The 19648-nt window shown below is 35.5% G+C and overlaps 1 protein-coding gene across 50 annotated transcripts in view; it reads right to left on the reverse strand.

Annotated features, from left to right (window-relative positions):
- The window catches only part of DOCK7 (dedicator of cytokinesis 7), a 239316-nt gene that overhangs the window by 18735 nt on the left and 200933 nt on the right, over positions 1 to 19648 (reverse strand). For 19 of the 50 annotated variants that reach the window (XR_013520145.1, XR_013520144.1, XR_013520143.1 and 16 more), the window contains 5 exons: positions 18907 to 19007; positions 17630 to 17822; positions 15957 to 16100; positions 12324 to 12455; positions 973 to 1107 (listed from right to left, as the gene is read on the reverse strand). Coding sequence is in view for 38 of the 50 variants with exons in the window: in XM_078332070.1 (XP_078188196.1) it covers positions 973 to 1107; positions 12324 to 12455; positions 15957 to 16100; positions 17630 to 17822; positions 18907 to 19007 (705 nt within the window). In the remaining 12 variants the exon portion in view is untranslated. Of the gene's footprint in view, positions 1 to 972; positions 1108 to 9096; positions 10852 to 12323; positions 12456 to 15956; positions 16101 to 17629; positions 17823 to 18906; positions 19008 to 19648 lie in introns of all 50 variants that reach the window. The other 31 variants (XM_078332069.1, XM_035251675.3, XM_035251672.3 and 28 more) reach the window with 7 other exon arrangements.

Consider the following 19648-nt stretch of genomic DNA (forward strand, 5'->3'; position numbering starts at 1 on the left):
CTATTCAAAAGGAAAAATCAAATTTGAATCTTCAAAGGAGAAACCCCCACTGCTATCCCAAGGGTAATTTTTATAATTGAGTAAGTTTGATAAATACAGTCTCAATTAATATTTCCCAACACTTACACCTAGTCTCTTGAAAAATAAAAAAGTCACAGTTTGAGCCAATTTATGTAAGTTGGGCCAGAGAAGTCACCAATAGGAATAAAACGTTCAAGAAATTAATATCGGTAAGAATAAAAACAACCCTAAGAGCACTATTTCTCAAACTGCTATGTGAACACAAATCACCTGGGGATCTTGTTTAAATGCAGACTCTGATTCAGAAGGGCAGGGGTGGGGTCTGAGGTTCTGCATTTCAAACAATCTCCCTGGTGATGCCAATGCTTCTGGTCCATGCACCACACTTTGAGTAACAAAAATAGAGGAAGTTTGGAAAGAATAACTATAACAGAAAAATCTGGTTAGCCCAGTAAATAAGAAACTCAATCTTTTATGGTGAAAATTAAGAAGTTATAAAGGTTAAAGGAAGTGTTTTTAAGGTGTGATTTCAGGCTTTTAAGTTCTAAAGATACTTCACCAGGAACCAGTTAAGCCAAAGAGATAATATGCTTGAGTCAGAAATTTCTTGGGGTTCTGGTTCTAGGTCAATTATTAGCTACTACTTCTTTAACTTTTTCAACAAAATGGGGATTATACTACATATTTTTCCATACGTCACAGTAATTCTGAAGGATACAGGGGTTTCTAAAATACGTGTGAAAACAGTCTCAAAAAAAAATTACTATTTTATTGTTGCCATAAAATATTTGAAAGAGAATTATTGTAACTATTAAAAATCCTTATTCTCTAATGGAGTAGTTTATTTCACAAGATCTGGCTTATTAAATGATTATATCTGGATCTGAAAGTCGAATCATCAGAGAGAATACAAATTAAAGATGACATTTTATGAACCACCACAGCATTCACCTCCAATCTGTGAGATATCTCTGCAAGTTTGGTTATTGCAGGCTCCTTGTAAACAAATTCTTGTTCATCCAAATCCCCGAACTTGGTTCCATAAAAACCAACACGAAAATAGGTGCCAAACATCCGCTTACCATCCTAGGTTTAGGAAAATGAAGAAACTTTAATATGAAATATTTCTGCTTTTCACATTATGTTTAGATTGTTAGAGCATGAAATTTCCAAAACATTGCAAAAAGTTTACATTCAAAATTATAATATTTTAAATGAAGGTTTAAACAAAGTAAACATTCTTTCTTTTTTCATTATTTCTAACAAATAACTGCAAATTGGGCTACTAACAAGTGACTAAATCACATATAATATTTTTCAGAGTTTGTACCAAGTGACTTTATCACATTGGTCTATGTTTTTAAAATCTATATAATTGATTTTTCTTATTGCAAGAAAAGATGCTTGATATAAACTGTCTTAATTGTACTGATACTAGAGTATACTAGATCAAGTTAAATTTTAAAACAATGTTTACATATTTATAAATTAGCATTAGCCTTTATATAACCTCTTTACAAATATTAAATGAGATTGTAAAAGTCAGGAGTCAAAAATAGCACCTGGCATAGAGCAATCAGTAAATGTCAAGACCCCCCAGAGGCACTAGAGCAAAAATTCTACAGTTAGCAGCTCTGTGTCAGTAAATTTTTTTTTTCAGATGGAGTCCCACTCTTTTCACTCAGGCTGGAGTGCAATGGCACAATCTCGGCTCACTGCCACCTCTGCCTCCTAAATTCAAGTGATTCTCCTGCCTCCTGAGTAGCTGGGATTACAGGCATAAGCCACCATGCTTGGCTAATTTTTGTATTTTCAGTAGAGATGGGTTTTCACCATGTTGGCCAGGCAGGTCTCAAGCTCCCAGCCTCAGGTGATCCATCCACCTCAGCCTCCCAAAGTGCTGGGAGTATAGGCATGAGCCACCACACTCAGCCCAGTAAAAGAGCTTTATGTAGAAGAGTTACTAAAAATGGAACAGAAAGGGGGAAAAAAATCTGTGAAAGAAAATAAGTAAAACAATTTTGAGATGAGTTGGTAATTCTAAAGCACCCCAACCTCCCAGTGGCATGCATTAAATACATGAACATTAAGGTCACCTTAACTCTCACAAAGCATATCAGAAAACAAATTATTTTAATAAAGATAAATATATGGATACTTTCTATGCAACTTTTTTTTTCCCCCTTAAAGATGGGGTTTCTCCATGATGGCCAGGCTGGTCTTGAACTCCTGACATCAGGTAATCCACCCACCTTGGCCTCCCAAAGTGCTAGGATTACAGGCGTGAACCACAGCACCCGGGCTCTATGCAACTTCTATAATATTTTTTTGAAGTGTCACCTCATCCTCCTACGTAGCTGGGATTACAGGTGTGTCCCACCTTGCTCAGCTAATTTTTATAATTTATTTTAGGATTCTCTGGAGGTGACTATTACACATCACAAGTGTATTTAAAGACCTCTGAATTCTCTTTAAGCCTAATCTTGTTTATATTTATTTCTCCTATACTGAAAAAGAAAGGGCATATAAACCAAGCTAGAAATGTCACACATAACTAAGCAAAATGGGAAGCCCTATGGGAAGCTCTAATCCTTAATTTACCAGTTTTAACACCACCAAAAAAAAAAAAAAAGGTATAGTGAAAAGGCTGGGCATACTGGTTCCTGCCTGTAATTCCAGCACTTTGGGAGGCCAAGGCAGGTGTATCATGAGGTCAGGAGATGGAGAACATACTGGCTAACATGGTGAAACCCATCTCTACTAAAAATGCAAAAATTAGCCTGGCATGGTGGCACACACCTGTAATCCCAGCTACTCGGGAGGCTGAGGCAGGAGAATCACTCGAACCCAGGAGGCAGAGGTTGCAGTGAGCTGAGATGGTGCCACTGCACTCCAGCCTGGGTGACAGAGTGAGACTTAAAAAAAAGTATAGTGACTAAAAATATCTCTATATTTTTGTCCAAAAACATGTAAAGTTTTCAAGAAAAATGTCTTTGGAGCTAAAGAAAGTTGAGGTTTCTAATTTAAAAACATTTTTTCAGTTACTTTATTTCAAACTTTAACACACATAAAAATTAACTGATTTCTACAGCAAATTAATCTGTCTAGATAGAGTAAATGATTTCATACTGATTAAAACCATAAGTAAGCCAATTGAACAATATAATAATAGTAAATTTTGACTTAAGTAATAACGGTACTGCATGAAAAATAAAAAAGGAATCTAAGAAAATTACTTGAAAATTTGTGGTTGTTTTTTAAAACATGTCATACACATATATACATATACATTCCTATTTTTTATTTGTTATTTTTATTTTTTAGTTTTTTTGAGACAGGGTCTCACTCCATTACCCAGACTGGAATGCAGTGGTGTGACCACAGCTCACTGCAGCCTCCATCTCCTAGGTTCAAGCGATCCTTCCACCTCAGCCTCCTGAGTACCTGGGACTCCAGATGCATGCCACCACATCCAGATCATTTTTTGACTTTTTGTAAAGCCAGGGTTTTTGCCACATTGCCTAGGTTGGTCTTGAACTCCTGAGCTCAAGTGATCTATCTGCTTCAGCCTCCCAAAGTGCTGGAATTACGGGTATGAGCCACCATGCTGGGCCCATTCCTACTTTTTAAAACCACAAATATTAATATGCTGCTATTCTGGCTGTCCTCCTCTTAGAGGTTTCCAGTTTAAAACAATATTCCAATTCTTCAATACTGTGGCCCTTCAAATATTTGAAGATAACAATTAGAACTTGTTTCCTTTAGCTAAACTTTCTAGTTCTCAATTAATCTTCCTATGACAGTAATTTCTACTCTTTGGCATTTTATTAGCTTTTCAATGCCATCCTTTAAAGTGTGATATGCCAGATATAAACATAATACTGTTGATGTGATCTGACCAATGAAAGCGTGTTGGTGGGTGGGCTCAATGTCTCCTTGAATCTGAACATTAAATTTTATTAAGGTAGCTTAAAACTAAACTACCTCTTTTTATTATACTTTCTCATAATGACATTCAGTTCAAGGAAAAAAATTAGTGGGTGTTTACTACATTAGCCACTGTTCATCTTCAATAATAGAAAAGTAAAAATAAGTAAGACTTGCTTCCCAAGAGAGTAAAAAGTGTATTCAAATAGTTACAAGACACTATGTGTCAGCAAAGGGATACATGCTATACCAAAAAGAAGTCTAAGAAAGGAAAGATTAATCTTGTTGGAACTAAGTCACAACAGAGGTAACACAGAGGGTTCTACTCAAAATAAATGGCCAAGTGGACAGGAAAGGAAGGAACACTGCAATAGAGGGTGTGGGGAAGGCAGCTACAATATGAGAAAAAGTATTCATCCATTCAAATACTTATTGAGTGCCGACTATGTGTCAGCAAACTGTTCTAGATATTTATGATAAATCTGTGAACAAAAGGGACAAAGAAGGTGGTCAGGGTAGGTTTCATCTGAGCAAAGACTTCATGAAGGAGATAGCAGACTTATTCATGTGGATCCCTGAGGGATGTACATCCCAGGCAGAGGAAAGAGCCAGTGCAAAGATCCAAAGGCTAAAGTACCTAATGTGTTTGAGGAACAGGAAGGTAAGCAGTGTGGCTAGAGCAGAGTAAGCAAGGGGGTGGAACAGGAGGAGATAAGGTTAGATAAGTAACTACAAGGAGTAACTGGATATTTAAAAACAAATGTTTGTGTGCAAAATGGAGTGGGAAAGGGAGCAGCAGGTGATGAGGCTAGAAAGAAAGGCTGAGAATTTGATTATTTTCAACTTAGACTCCTCTAGTGTCAAACTACTATGGAAGTATGTTTCATGGAAGCATAGTCCTATTGCTTCGCCTGTAGGAAAAACATCACTTCATCTTTATTTTCTCTCGAGTTTTTGGACCCCAGGATGATACCTGTTTTTCCTCTGCATTAAAACAAAAACAAAACTTTCCTATAAGAGAGCCTGTTTTTCTAGCATTACCTTTCTTTACTGTTATGAATCCTTTCTGAACTTCTCACACTACAGCTTATCCTTCCTTAGCAATTCTAGTTATTGGTTCCACAATCTTCTGGGTGATAAAACTATGTCCAGGACAAAGAAATCCATCTACCATGTTTCCAAATGGTACAAATCTCTATGAAAAGTATATCATAAATCTATTTTAGTTTTGTTGTCTTTATTTAGCACGAACTAGTCGTTTATTTCCACAGTGACATCATTTCTCTAACTTATTTTATCCTCTCCTAGTTGTTTTCCATTACGCTTCCTTTAAGTTAACTGATTTCCATATAGGCATAGCAATATTTCACACAATGGTCATCTCTCTTTTCTTTTACTACATTTATTCCTCTTAAAGAGCATTTACCAGTTCACTTCTAGTCATAGGTCTCAATTTAAAAATGTAAAACCTCTTAGATTTTATTAACCAAATAGTGTTAACATTTATAATAGTAATCATGATAAAATCATAGTAACAACAACAAAGATAACTTCCAACATTTTTGAGTACTTACTATGTGCTAGGCACTGGTTAACCACTTTACATATATTATATCAATTGTTATCACAACTTTATGTGACAGGTTCCATTATTTTCACCCTCATTGTACAGATGAGGAAAAGTACCTTGCTCAAGGTCACACTATTAGTAAGTGGTGGAACAGGAAGTTAAACTCAAATATTTGACACTTGACTCCAAGTTCTTAATTAAGCTTTATGTTCCCCATATTCTACATATGCTGGTATAAATACCAGGTCATTAGTATAACCCCTGAACTATCTTCCACTTCTCTGGTGTCTTCTTGAGAATTCTTACGAATTTCCTCAAGTAATTCTTTTAAGGATTACCTCCCTCCCTATGTTCTGTCTTTTTCTATATTATATCACCATCCTCTACTGCAATTATTTTTGCATGCTTGCATATTCTTCCTTTATACTTCAGCATAAAAACCAGGTTGGTGGCTTATCTACAAAACACATTCTTCTAAGATATATTGTACTGCATTTCTTATCAGAAGGACACTTCTGACCATTATATGGTCTTTTTCAGTCCCGAAAAAAGAAACCACATCTAATATCATCTACATATTAAATATTTGCTGTCCATATTTTTCTTTCTTTTTAAAAGACAGGGTCTTACTCTGTCACCCAGGCCAGAGTGCAGTGGTGTGATCCTAGTTCACTGTAACCTTGAACTCCTGGGCTTAAGTGATCCTTCTGTCTCAGTCTCCCAAGTAGTTAGGACTACAGGTGCACGCCTGGCTTTTTTTGCGGGGAGGGCAGTGGGGTAGAGACAAGGATCTTGCAGTGTTGCCCCAGCTGGTTTCAAGCTTCAGGTCTCAAGAGATCTTCCCGCCTTGGCCTCCAAAAATGTTGGGATTACGGGTATGAGCCACCTCACTGGGCTTTTATATCTTTCTTTTTCTTCTCAAATGTAGCAGAAGGGGCAGAAAAAAACAATCAGTGGTATGGCCTATCTTATCAGGCGCTCAGTTACAGGTCTATACCAGCCATCAGAGAGTCACTAACTACCAGAAAATATCTCCTCTTAGAGATATTAAGATTCTTCCCATTTACTATGTTTTCCTTAACTTTATTCATATCTAACTTCACCTTCCTGAGGTAAAGACTCACGGATGTTCTATACCTACAATGTTCTGAGATCTTTTTTTTTTTTTTTTTGAGATAGGATCTCGTTCTGTCGCCCAGGCTGGAGTATAGTAGTGTGGTCTTGGCTCACTGCAAACTACCTCCTCAGCTTAAGCAATACTCCCACCTCAGCCTCCCAAGTAGCTGGGACCACAGGTACATGCCCTGGCAATTTTTGTTGTTGTTGTTTTGGTAGAGACATGGGTTTTGCCATGTTGCCCATGCTGGTCTTGATCTCCTGGACTCAAACGATTCTCCTACCTTGGTCTCCCAAAGTGCTGGGATTACAGGTGTGGGCCATTGCACCTGATCTGTTTCTCATTCCTTCTTTAGAGTGTCACATTTACCCACTCAACTATCCAACAGTACTTGTTTTCACTATGTTCTACTCTAGAATTTTTATTTCATTTCCTTCTTTCAGAGTTAATTCCCCTGCTCATTATAATTTGCTATTTCTAATTCTGCTCTATCTTTTAATTGCTTGGATGAGTTACTTTATCTCACTCTGCTTTAGTGTGGATTGAAGAAAATAAAAATCCAACAGAAGCCACTGAGCCAGAACTATGGCTAGTATTTCTGAACATGTAAAAACCAAAATACTGGCTCACATTCATGTCTACTTAGTCCAGTAATAAGAGTTAAGATATAGTCATTTTGCACGTGTCAATCTTAAAGTTAAGGTAATCTATACTTCCTTAGGTATCTAGGAGAGATCTTCTCTAGCCTTTCTGGAAAATGTAAGATATACTTTACTAAAGTAGTGGGGTTTTTTTGTTTGTTTTGAGACAGAGTTTCACTCTTGTTGCCCAGGCTGGAGTGCAATGGCATGATCTTGGCTCACCACAACCTCTGCCTCCCAGGTTCAAGTGATTCTCCTACCTCAGCCTCCTGAGTAGCTGAGATTACAGGCATGCGCCACCATGCCTGGCTAATTTTTTGTATTTTTACTAGAGACAGGGTCTCTCCATGTTGGTCAGGTTGGTCTTGAACTTCCAACCTCAGGTGATCTGCCCGCCTCAGCCTCTCAAAGTGCTGGAATTAAAGGCATGAGCCACTGCACCTAGCCGAGTAGCAGTGTTCTTTAAAGAACTATGTTGTGATCTTTGAAGAAAAAAAAGTGTCACATGACTAATCACTATTTGAGGATTGATTTTTCTGGAAAATTTAAACTTGCATTAGTGTACTTCTACATACAAATTGGTCACTATTTGATAAATGAACAAACTTTTCTTTTTTAACCCTAACTCTAAGACACGGTCTCACTCTGTCATCCAGGCTGGAATTGAGTGACACCACCACAGCTCACTGCAGCTGTGAAAGCCTGGGCTCAAGCAATCCTGCTGCCTCGGCCTCGCCAGTAGCTCAGAGTACAAGTACAGATGCACACCACCATACCTGGCTAATTTTTATAATTATCCGTAGAGACGGTCTTGCTATGTTGTGCAGGCTGGTACAAACATAATTATTTTTAAAAAATACATACACATAAAAATAGAAAATGGTTACAAAAATTTTCATATAGAAATCTAACATTTATCTTTCTGCTAAAAATAATTAAATATGCATCATAAAAAAGAAATGCTCAAAGCATGCTTTTAGGCTGAGTGTGGTGGCTCATTCCTGTAATCCTAGCATTTTGGGAGGCTGAGGTGAGTGGATTGCTTAGGCCCAGGAGTTTGAGATCAACCTGAGCAATATGGCACAATTCTATCTCTACAAAAATACCAAAAATTAGCTGGTGGCATATGCATACAGTCCTAGCTACTCCGGAGGCTGAGATGGGACGATCATCTGAACCCAGAAGGTCAAGGCTGCAGTGAGCTATGTTCGTGTCACTGCACTCCAGCCTGAATAACAGAGTGAGATCCCATCTCATCAACAAAAATTTTAAAAGACAACAAACACATTTTTACTTCCTATTGTTTCAAGAAATACAAAAATGCTTTGGGAAAAGTAAAAATAAAAGTGAGCACTAAACAGCCATTAAAGAACTGAAACTAGCAGAGGAGATAACGGCCACATGATTCCTGAAAGGTTCATGATTTATTATTTGGTATGGTAAACACTTTACCAAAATACTAAGTTTCAGAGTTATCTTTTACACACACACACACACACACACACACACACACAAACACATACCACTAAAAAGCTCTGCCAACTCAAATAATTTGCACTAAATCAAGGAGCATAATAAAAAAAATGAAACACATGACTAATATATAAGCCCAGAAGAGGTTTTCCTATAAGTTAGGGAGAAAGTTGTCAATTCTAAGAGCCTTTCTAATATGTACAGATTATCCTTACTGGACCTTCAATCCAGTGAGAGCTCTATCAGAATACTAGAAAATTAGCTAGGAAACATAGCTTTTAGAAAAAACAAAATTACTGAAGTTTTCATAGAGTCAAAAAGAAAAATATACACAAGATAGAACTTACCACAATAGACAATAGTAAAAGTAGGGAGTAGGGTCAGCAACCAGGGACAAGAGAGAAGAGAAAACAGAAAGCATTTTAATTACAGAAATTTCAAAACAAATAAGCAGCAAATGGTAGAAAACACATTTTTTAAAAATGCAGGCATCCATTTAAGTTTTACAAAGGAAAAGCAAAAAACAAACGTGCAACAAATTTAGCAGCTACAAAGCTAAAGGTCCAGTAAAAGGCAGTGACAAGTATATAAACAAGAAAATAAAGTCTGTGAGACTTTTACCATGCAAGAAAACATGATGACAGAATGATATTAATGTCATAACCAGTGAAAATTATACCTTTCAGGGGTCGATTTAGCATCACGGAAACTACTAATAAACTGCTCAGAGGTTTCAATATCTTCTTTTATGCCTAATTTTCAAGTAATTCTATTTCATGTTAGGAACTTTTTAAGAAATTTTATCCTTCACAGATAACCATGGCAAATCTCTTAATGTATGTCTTAACTGAGCCATAGGAATGAGCATTATAATCTGAGTATTAATATGGTCATATACATTTATTCTGGAGAATTAAGGTAGATTTATAAGAGTACTGGCTTCATCTAAACAAAAACAAGACTTGGGTATAATTTTAGAAATGGAAGAAAACTCAGTAGTAACATTTATTCCCAAGGTTTTCTATCTGGGTCTCAAAATAAGGATTGCAATGCAAAACCAAACACAGAAGCCTAAGCTGTTTGATCAACATAAATCTGACTACAAGTGAGAGACAAAGCACACAACTTTACAAATATACCTAGCTTTAAATAAACCTGACTTGTTAATATTACTACTTTGCTTTACCTCATCAAAATAAATTAAGGCATATTTTATAGAATTATTTCCTTTGCAGAAAGGTTTAAAACAATGGTAATCAATTCTTCCTGGCATTTTTTTCAGGTAATATTTTATTTACGTATAACTTTTTGTGAGTCTTATCAAACAATATATCAAATGCTGTCAGAATATGAGGTCAAATTAAATTAATAGTTCTCTTAATTTCTTTATCCCTCTCCCCAACAAAATTTAAATGACAAAAATGAATTTGCTTATATTCAAGGTGAAGTGACTCAAGATCAAATTAATACAGGATCTCGTCAATTCTAAGATGTACTTCTTTGGCCCACATTTTAATATGTTTGTAGTTACCATTCATCTTTCAACTGATAGGACTTCCTGGTTTAATATACAGGGATTTTTTTCCTTTCAAAGGTATATAAAATACTAGTATGCTTTATAATTGATGCCATCTTAGATCAGATGAAATATAGTATTTTCTATTTACACCTCTGAGCAATAAAACATAAATCGACCTCTGTAAAATAAGGTGAAACAATATGGTTAAAAAAAGAAATCTGTGTATAAACGTTGATGAAAGAAATGCTTCAAAGTATAAAAACTAAAGTGATGACAGAGTGGCTCATTTACCAAAGAATCTCATTAGTGTAACATATGGATTTCCATGCACTGCCTACAACCTCTTAATAAGATATTTCTTAAAATAACTTACAGTATTTTAACAAAATTTCTTTGGTTAATGAATTCAGTTGATAGCAGACAGCAACAGAATGCCCACAGCTAGCACATGTGGGCAAAGCATTGGCATAAGAAATCTGATAAAATCAATCTATTAGTGTCTTTAACTAACTAAAACATTACCTACCTCCCAGCCAGTACTCTGTATAATAAAAAGTAAAAAAGGGCAGGTCATATAAAAAAACTGTTTAAAAAAGAACAAAAAAAAGGCCAAAGGTACCATATACCATAAATTTTTCTCAACAAATAGAAGACAGCAAGATATTTTAAACAGCATATTCATTTACTTAAGATCGGCAATAATTTTATAAACTGCTTGTTCAAAACCTAGTAGCTAAAATTTTGCCTGTTAAAAACTTTAAGTGAAAGTACAAAATTTGGAGAAAGAGAGCCAGCTGCTTATTCCATATGTTTAAATGAGATCTCTAACTAAGGTGAGCTGCACTTCACCAAGTATCCAGGATAAATTAAAATATAAATTGCAACTCTGCTCAAATGCCAATGACACAAATGGATGAAAGTTTCTCAGAAATGACTAGCTCTAAGTATTCCAGACCTAACATTTATAATTTGCAATTTACAGCTTTAGAAACCGGGATGAGTTTCCTGCAATACCATATGTACAACTGATTATTAAAAGACCCACATTTTATGGTCATGAAACCTAATCAATATTTTGCAACTTTTAACATTTTAGTAGATGACGATAAAGTCCTGACATAACAGGATAGCAGCCCTACTTTTAGACTGTCAAAGGCTTTTCAGATTAATCAGTTCATTTAGAACAACTTCATTCATTTCAAGAAAGCGGAGGTCAAGCTGATAGATAACAAAGTAGGACTAATACCGAATACAAAAGTGGACAGTCATAACCCACTTCCTTTGACACTGGCAGCAGTAGGTAACAGCAGGGCAGCATGGGGAAGGGAACAGAAAAGTGGAGGAAAAGGAGACTCAGGATATTTTGCAGTATTTCAGTGAAGCCAAGGATTTAGTTTCAAAGAAATCAACTGCTAATAGTGTACTTCATTTTAAAACCAAGTTTAATTTGATTCTAATTTTAGTGGTAATATGTAGCTTCCATAATGAACTATAAAGATTAAGTAATGAAATACAATTAGAATTAAATATACATTAAGACAACCATTTTATTCATTATTTTCACAAAATTATATTTTTATATTAGAAATATAGCAAAGGATGATTGATTGAATACAAACATCTAGGAAAAATAAAGTTTGGTTGCAGTCATTACAATATTAGTAGTTTATTAAAGTTTCACATCATTTAAAAAGCTTAAATATAAAAACTATTTTCACAGCAAAAGAATAGATTATCAATTTTAAAATCACTCACAATTATGATCTACATTGTGAAACAAAATAAATCACAATTTTTAAAAACTTGCTAATTAGTAATAATTCAAAAATGAAAAAAAAAGCTATGTGGAAAGTTTATGATGATCATCGTTTACTTTAGGTGAATTCATTTTTGTTAATGAGCTTTGCTTTGGCCATGAACTATCATTTTGACCATTCATTTGTAGTCTGATTAAAATGGTCATTTCATGGGATCTAGTTTGACATCAGTACAAAACATTAATGCCTTCAGACAGTTTTTTCCCTTTATAGTGAAGCTAGAAATTGGAATCATTACCTGATGAACAATTTTGCTGAATGCTTCTTGAAGTTTACCATGAATTGTGGACAGTTTCTTTGCATCCCGATTAGCTTCATGAACAGGAATAAGTACTTTGTAAACTTCATTAACGGCTTCATACATGCCAGCCTATAAGAAAAAAAACCTACATATGATGTTGCTTTCTTTACATTAATTAGAAAATAATTACACCATATGAATTCACAATATTTCTATTAAGATAATACCACTGAAGCTTTTCCAACAGGAAATAAAAACAAATACTACTAATTTTTAACTGTATTAAGGCTTAATAAAAGAATTTTGCAACGTCATCTCCTCTAGATAAATGGGTATGTATGTAGGTAAGTGTATGTGTGTGTATATTAATATATATACATACATATATGGGCATATTTATATTCGTATAATTTGAATTGGGCATTTTCCTTCTATCTGCCCAATAATTACTTCACGGAGCTTAAGGGATACATGTACACTTATCTATGCATATAAACTTTTGCAGATATAGAAAAAGAAATTTAATATTATACTGGTCATAGGTACCCAATTCTCCTATAATCAGATAACCCATGGCCTCCTGGGAAACAAAAATCATTTACTTTTCCAAAATCTTAAGTTGATACAGGCAATCTCCTATTGTAAATCTCCTATTAAAAAAATCACCAATCTTTAACAAAATATAGAAAGTTCTAAGCCACCAGATTTTCTTTCACTGTGGGTTAGTTGGCCAGTGGTTGCTATAATTATAATCACAAAATCAGAGTGAGAAATAAGATGTGTTTGTATTAGTCTTCTATTCCTTATCCTTTTTTTAATTATTAGTAAGAGACAGGATCTTGTTCTGTTGTTTAGGTTGGAGTGCAGAGGTGTGATCATAGCTCACTACAGTCTTGAACTCCTGAACTCAAACAATCCTCCCACCCCAGTCTCCTAAGTAGCTAAAACTACAGGTGCTCACCACCATGCCCAGCTAATCTTTTCATCTTTTGTAGAGATGGCAGTCTCGCCACATTGAGCAGTCTGGTTTCAAACTCCTGGCCTCAAGCAATCCTCCTATCTTGCACAGTAATCCTAGGATTACTATGCAATCTCCCAAAGCATTGGGACTACAGTGAGGCACTGGGCTTGGCCCATCCCTTATCCTTAATAATGGATTGGAGCTGTAGTAAGAGAAGAGAGAGAGATTTTCCAAAAGCCATTGAGTCCTCATTGCTTCATGGATCAGCAAACACATTTTCCCAAAGAAAGATACGTGGTCCTTATATTTCCTAGTAAGTTCGTAGGTGTGTAGTAAACAATAATGTAGCTGTAAAAGTGAAATACGTTTAGTGTAACTAAAATGCCCCAGTAATTATTTTAACTAAAATCAGATTAATTAAAAAAGAATACAATTTATAATTATATACAACTGCAAAATAATTTTAATATAGGTTACTGTCCCCCAATCTAAGTGTGCTACTGTGAATTATTAAAATTACACACACAGCCAGTGGGAGGGGGAGGTGGGGAGGGATAGCCTGAGGAGAAATGCCAAATGTGGGTGAAGGGGAGAAAGCAAACAAAACACACTGCCATGTGTGTACCTATGCAACTGTATTGCATGCTCTGCACATGTACCCCAAAACCTAAAATGCAATAAAAAAGAGAAAAAAAGAAAAAACAAATAACAATAAAATAAAATTACACACACAAACACACAGTTATATTAATTAAAATATTCCATCAATGGCAAAAAAAAAAAAAAAAAAACCTTTCCCCCTGCTAGCTTAGACAAGTGTAGGGAAGGAATTGGAATGGTCAAGGTCCTTAAAGGCAAATATTTTAAAAGAGGATTGACACCTAATATTTTAACACTGCAAAAACACTCTTAAGAGTCTCATAATTGCCAATAATGATGAAAATGATGGTAACAGTAAACACACTTGTACTTACTTGGAGCCAGGCACTGTGATAAGCACTCTGCATACATGAACTCACTTAGAATCCTAACAACATTCCTATGAGGTAGGTACTATTACTGGATGTATTTCACAGACAAGAAAACTGAGGCACCAACAGGTTACATAATTTGTGCCTGGAGCAACACAACTACTAAATGGCAGAGTCAGGATTTGAACTTTGGTAGTATGCCTTCTAAAAGTACCCTTAACCAATATATTGCAGGATAGGGATAAGGCTTGGTGAAGAAAGAACCAATTCCCAACAGTAGTACAAATGGGGAAGGAAGGCAGCATTGTGTATTAGCTCAAGCTTCTCTCTTATCCTAACACGAATCTCAGTGTCTCCCAAACCTTAATGCTGAGACACTAAACATTCAGCAGAAACATCAGAGAAAGTAAGGGACCCTACCAACATGGTTCAAGATGGTAAGCATGAATTCAGCTAACTATCTTTTCCTTCTCCAATAAACATCCCATCTGGGTTCCATCTGACTGCTGTAATTCTTCACACAGACAAGGAAGGGAACAAGACTGGGGTTATAGCATGGTAGCAGTCAGGCAAAGAATTCAAGATGCAGTTCATAAAACTAAAGAGTAAGGTGTAGGCCTCCAATAATTACCTAATGAGGATTACTATGCAACCAACAAAATGAGTGGCTTAACTTTCCTGGACATCAGGGCAATGCGCATCAAACTGGAAAGATTCTCCATTTCATCCAACGGACAAGCTCTATTTACAGAGCCCTGTCACTCTACCAACTAGTAACTTCCATCACTCAGACTTTCTGTTTTGTTTTGCTCTGTTTTTTAATTTGTTTTAGAAAATGTTTGGCAGTAAAAGTTTTATGAAACAAAAAATATCTGCTGCAAATTACATGCCTGGTTCATAAAAGCAAATGAAAAACACTGGTGGGGCCAGGCACAGTGGCTCATGCCTATTATAATCCTAACATTTTGGGAGGCTGATTGGGGGAATATAACTTGAGGTCAGGAGTTTGAGACCAGCTTGGGAAACAAACTGAAACCTCATCCCTACAAAATAAAATAAAACAATTAGTCGGGTGTGATGGTGTACCTCTGTGCCCCTGTATTCCCAGCTACTCAGGAGGAGGAGAATCCCTTGAGCCCAGGAGTTTGAGGCTACCGTGAGCCAAAACACTGAAACAATGGGGGAAATGACAGATTATTAAGATGCAAAGGAGTAAGCCAACAATGAATCTAGCAAGAAAATCTATTCCTAGATAGTTTTTAAGGGACTTGGAACAAAAAAAAAAAAAACCTTTTCTTTTTGAGACAGGATTTCACTCTGTTGCCCAGGTCAGAGTGTAGCAGCATGTTCATGGCTCATAGCAGCCTCAACCTCTTGGGCTCAAGCAATCCTCTCACTTCAGTCTCTCAAGTAGCTGGGACCACCGACATGAACTACCATGCCTGGCAAATTTTTTATTTTTTGTAGAGACAGTATCTCACTATGTTGCCCAGGTTGGTCCTGAACTCCTGAATTCAAGCAATCCTCCCGTCTTGGCCTCCCTAAGTGCTGGGATTACAGGCATGAGCCACCATACTGGGTTCAGAATAAATTATCTTTAAAGAAAAGTAGGGTCATAAAACAGAGAGAACAAATATACATGTCATTGATAACTAGAGGTATGAAACGGTATAAAAAGAATTAACAAGAGTCATCTACCATAGAGAAAGAAGCAGCTGCTTGTTCCAGTAATCCCACAAGTCCTGACTCAGTAAAGTATTTTCCAGAGCAGATACCTTCTTCATCTGGAGATACCACATCATCTGAGACTGCAGATTCTTCTAAAACATTAGATGAAATATTCTAGGGAAAAAAATAAATGGTTTTTGAAATGGAATTAATTTTCTAGCATAAAAATGTATAAGAAGAAATATCAGAATATAACTATCAGGTTAGGTTAAAAAAAAGGAGAGTGAGGTAAAAGATAAATCTCCAAAAACTTTCTGTACTTTGATGATGATAATAGAATGATAATGCCATTACTAGGTAACTTTTCTCTTAATAAAAAAGTTGTATGAAACAAAATTAAGAAAAATCATGGGCTAAAGGAAAGAGTAATAGAACATAAGACATCAAAGGAGACATCGATAGTCTTATTTATTTAATTGATCTTCTCAAAACTATAAGAGAAATTAAGGTAAAAAAAATGGTCTCTTGGCTTATCTAATATACACTGAGTTATTGAAAAAACTCAGGTATAATAAAAGCGCTCTTATTTAATGAGACTGGGATCAGCCATTATTTCTAAAGAAGAAATGATACATATATATGTTATTTTAGCCTAAACATTTACAGTAGATGTACACTCATTTATCAACTTTTGAAGTAGATCTAAGGCCTTTTCTTTGTGTGTATGGGTCTCCAGATCAGATTTCCATGGAATCTCTCTTGGTTAAATATCCATAAGGCAACAATCTTTTTAAAGATTTCAAGTTTTTCAGTCATAGGCGGGTGATGAAAAATGAGAACACATGGACACAGGGAGGGGAGTACTAAACACTGGGGTCTATTGGGGGGAAAAGGGGAGGGCCAGTGGGAGGGGGAGGTGGGGAGGGATAGCCAGGGGAGAAATGCCAAATGTGGGTGAAGGGGAGAAAGGAAGCAAAACACACTGCCATGTGTGTACCTATGCAACTGTCTTGCATGTTCTGCACATGTACCCCAAAACCTAAAATGCAATAAAAAATTAAAAAAAAAAAAAAAGATTTCAAGTTTTTGTTTCTTTTGAGTGAAAGCTTGAACTTAAAAGATTATCAAATTATTCTAAAATTTTAGGAGTTCCCCCTTCCCTAATGTATTTGTCTGGGCCAAAATTAATTCAACAGCAATTATTTTGGATATTCATCTTTCCTGAGTCTTTGTAAAACATTCAATTTTTTTTTCAGAGAAATAATAACTTCCTTTTTGCATTCTGATTCATTAGAAGACACAACATTTAACTAAATTGTATAATATGGTAAACCTACCATTAACAGGTTTTGAAGAAAAGCAAAGCAGAACTGACTCTTGGTAAGCACGTAATTCAACTAGTGGGTCAGAGCTATATACCCTACTAGAAGGAAACTCATCTGTGAGTCATGGTATTAGTCATAAAATATACTAATATTTTATGCTGAGAGTGGAGAATATTGGTATGTTTGCTATGTTAAGTTAAAGCCAATCAAGAATTTCTACTGAATTCTGATTCTCAGTAATACATTTTCATAGATGCTAAAGTAAGTAACTGATTACAAAGCAGTAAAGACAAAGAGAATACATAAGCATAGCACTGATAATTCAGAGGTAAGAAACTGTGGAAAGTTTCTTCCCTCTCAATTATGGAAGATTCCTACCTGAAATGTTACACATCCCACAGGAAGATATTTCCGGTCCTCTAGCATGCTCAAATATTCAGCAACAAGTGCTGCTGAATGGACTAGACACTGTGCAGCTTCAGCATGATTGCTTCGTTCTGAGTGCTTGCCAGCCATGTTCTGCAACCAGGTCAATCGCAGATCTGGAGAGGTCTGGTAACCCTTGGCAATTCTAATTAGAACAGAAATTCTTCTCGGTTAGCATATGCTTCCCAAGCTGGTAGGGAGTTTAGATGGTTCACTCAGAGTTTACCTAGATATGTTTTTAACACTGTGCACAACCTATGTAGTTTTAAAGTAGTATGAAAATGTCATTGTGCAGGCTTAGAGAAATAACTGTGGCCCATGGAATGGATAATATCAGTTGAGGGGGCGGGGAAGGCAAAAAAGAGATATGCCATATTAAAATCTGATCATTAAGGAAATGATCACTTAAGGGAAAAACGTATGAAAAAGTATGTGTTCATTACAGAAATACAGAGAAGCTTTATACTCAAGGGAAATAAGAAAACTTATAAAAAGTACTTTTTATCACATCATCTGTATTTCAAAGATATTAAATTGTTTTGTTTGTGCTTTTAATGAATCCCAAAATTGTAAGAACAGAGGATCATATGACAGATAAAACTTCTTAAGTTTTACTATTGTATCTATTAAGTTTTTAATACAATAGGTATTACAGATTTTTCAAAATGTGCCCCAAGAAATATCACTCTTTGGTCATAACTGTATTGAAAATCAGGTAATCAATGTTATGGTAAAACACTCATATACGGTTTTTTCTTCTTAAAAGACTGAGTTGTGGGCCTTCAAAGGAAGTTTGGGGCCCAGTACACCAAGGTATTAAATGTGTGTTATGAATATTTTAAAATATCCTCTTGTTTTTGATAATCAATAAGTATACTTGCATTGTTCTTAAAAGAAGAGACATAGAAGATCTGAAGATGACACCTGGAAAAAGTATGTTTGTACTTTCAATCTACCATTAGAAAAATCACTGAAGGCTTGGCTCATGCCTGTAATCCCAGAACTTTGGTAGTCCAAGGCAGGCAGATCTCTTGAGCCCAGAAGTTCAAGACCAGCCTGAGCAATATGGTGAAACCCCATCTCTACAAAAAAGTAAAAAATAAAAATAATAAACCAAATAGAGAAAAATCGCAAATCATTCTTGGGTGTTTATTTTTTTTCACCTAATGCTTACTGTATATCTTACTAAGTCCCTTATACAAAGCATAAATGAATCAAACAAATGCTACCTGTACATTAGGTCAATCAACATTTCAGGATCCTCCTGGTGTTCCTTCATTTTCACAGTATCAGAAAGGATCATATGGAGATTGAAAACCAGATCCTGAACCTGCAGCAGATAATTATATAAAAAACATTCTTGAATTGTCGTTCATCCATAATCACAAAATTAGTTTCAGAGATATTTCAGATAAATATCTAAAGATGTCAAAACAAGTCGTATCATACTGATATGGTTCTGTAGAGTATAGGTATGTGGGGATATGGTAAGTGAAGGGTAGTAAACTTTATATAAATTCCTCAGCATACTATGTATATTTTTGTTCTTTCACCTGGAAACAAGCAGAACTATAAGTAGAAGTAAAATAGAAGGATACCAGATATACAAGAATACAAAAGAAAAATTCTCTCCTATATTTCTGATTTTACTAAAAGGTAGTTTGTAGAAACTCTAGTTTTTAAGGTATATTATCATTTGATTAATAAGTAGGAACATTTTGTCATAATGCTTTGTCTGTACGGTCGAAGTCTACTGTTCTACTTGTTATAAATGCACAGAATTAACCACCAAAAACATTAGTTATTTCCAAAAAGAAGTGTAGCTTAATAAAACAAAAAGATTTAGTCCTATCTATGGCACACGATGTGTGGACTGAAAATGAAACAAATGATCCGCTGGCAAAAATCAACTTTTGATTTAACAATTTGGAAAGTGCCTATTTAACAAGCCTACTTCAATTAATGATCTAG

This window comes from Callithrix jacchus, chromosome 7 (genome assembly GCF_049354715.1).
Source record: "Callithrix jacchus isolate 240 chromosome 7, calJac240_pri, whole genome shotgun sequence".
Classification (NCBI taxonomy): domain Eukaryota; kingdom Metazoa; phylum Chordata; class Mammalia; order Primates; family Cebidae; genus Callithrix; species Callithrix jacchus.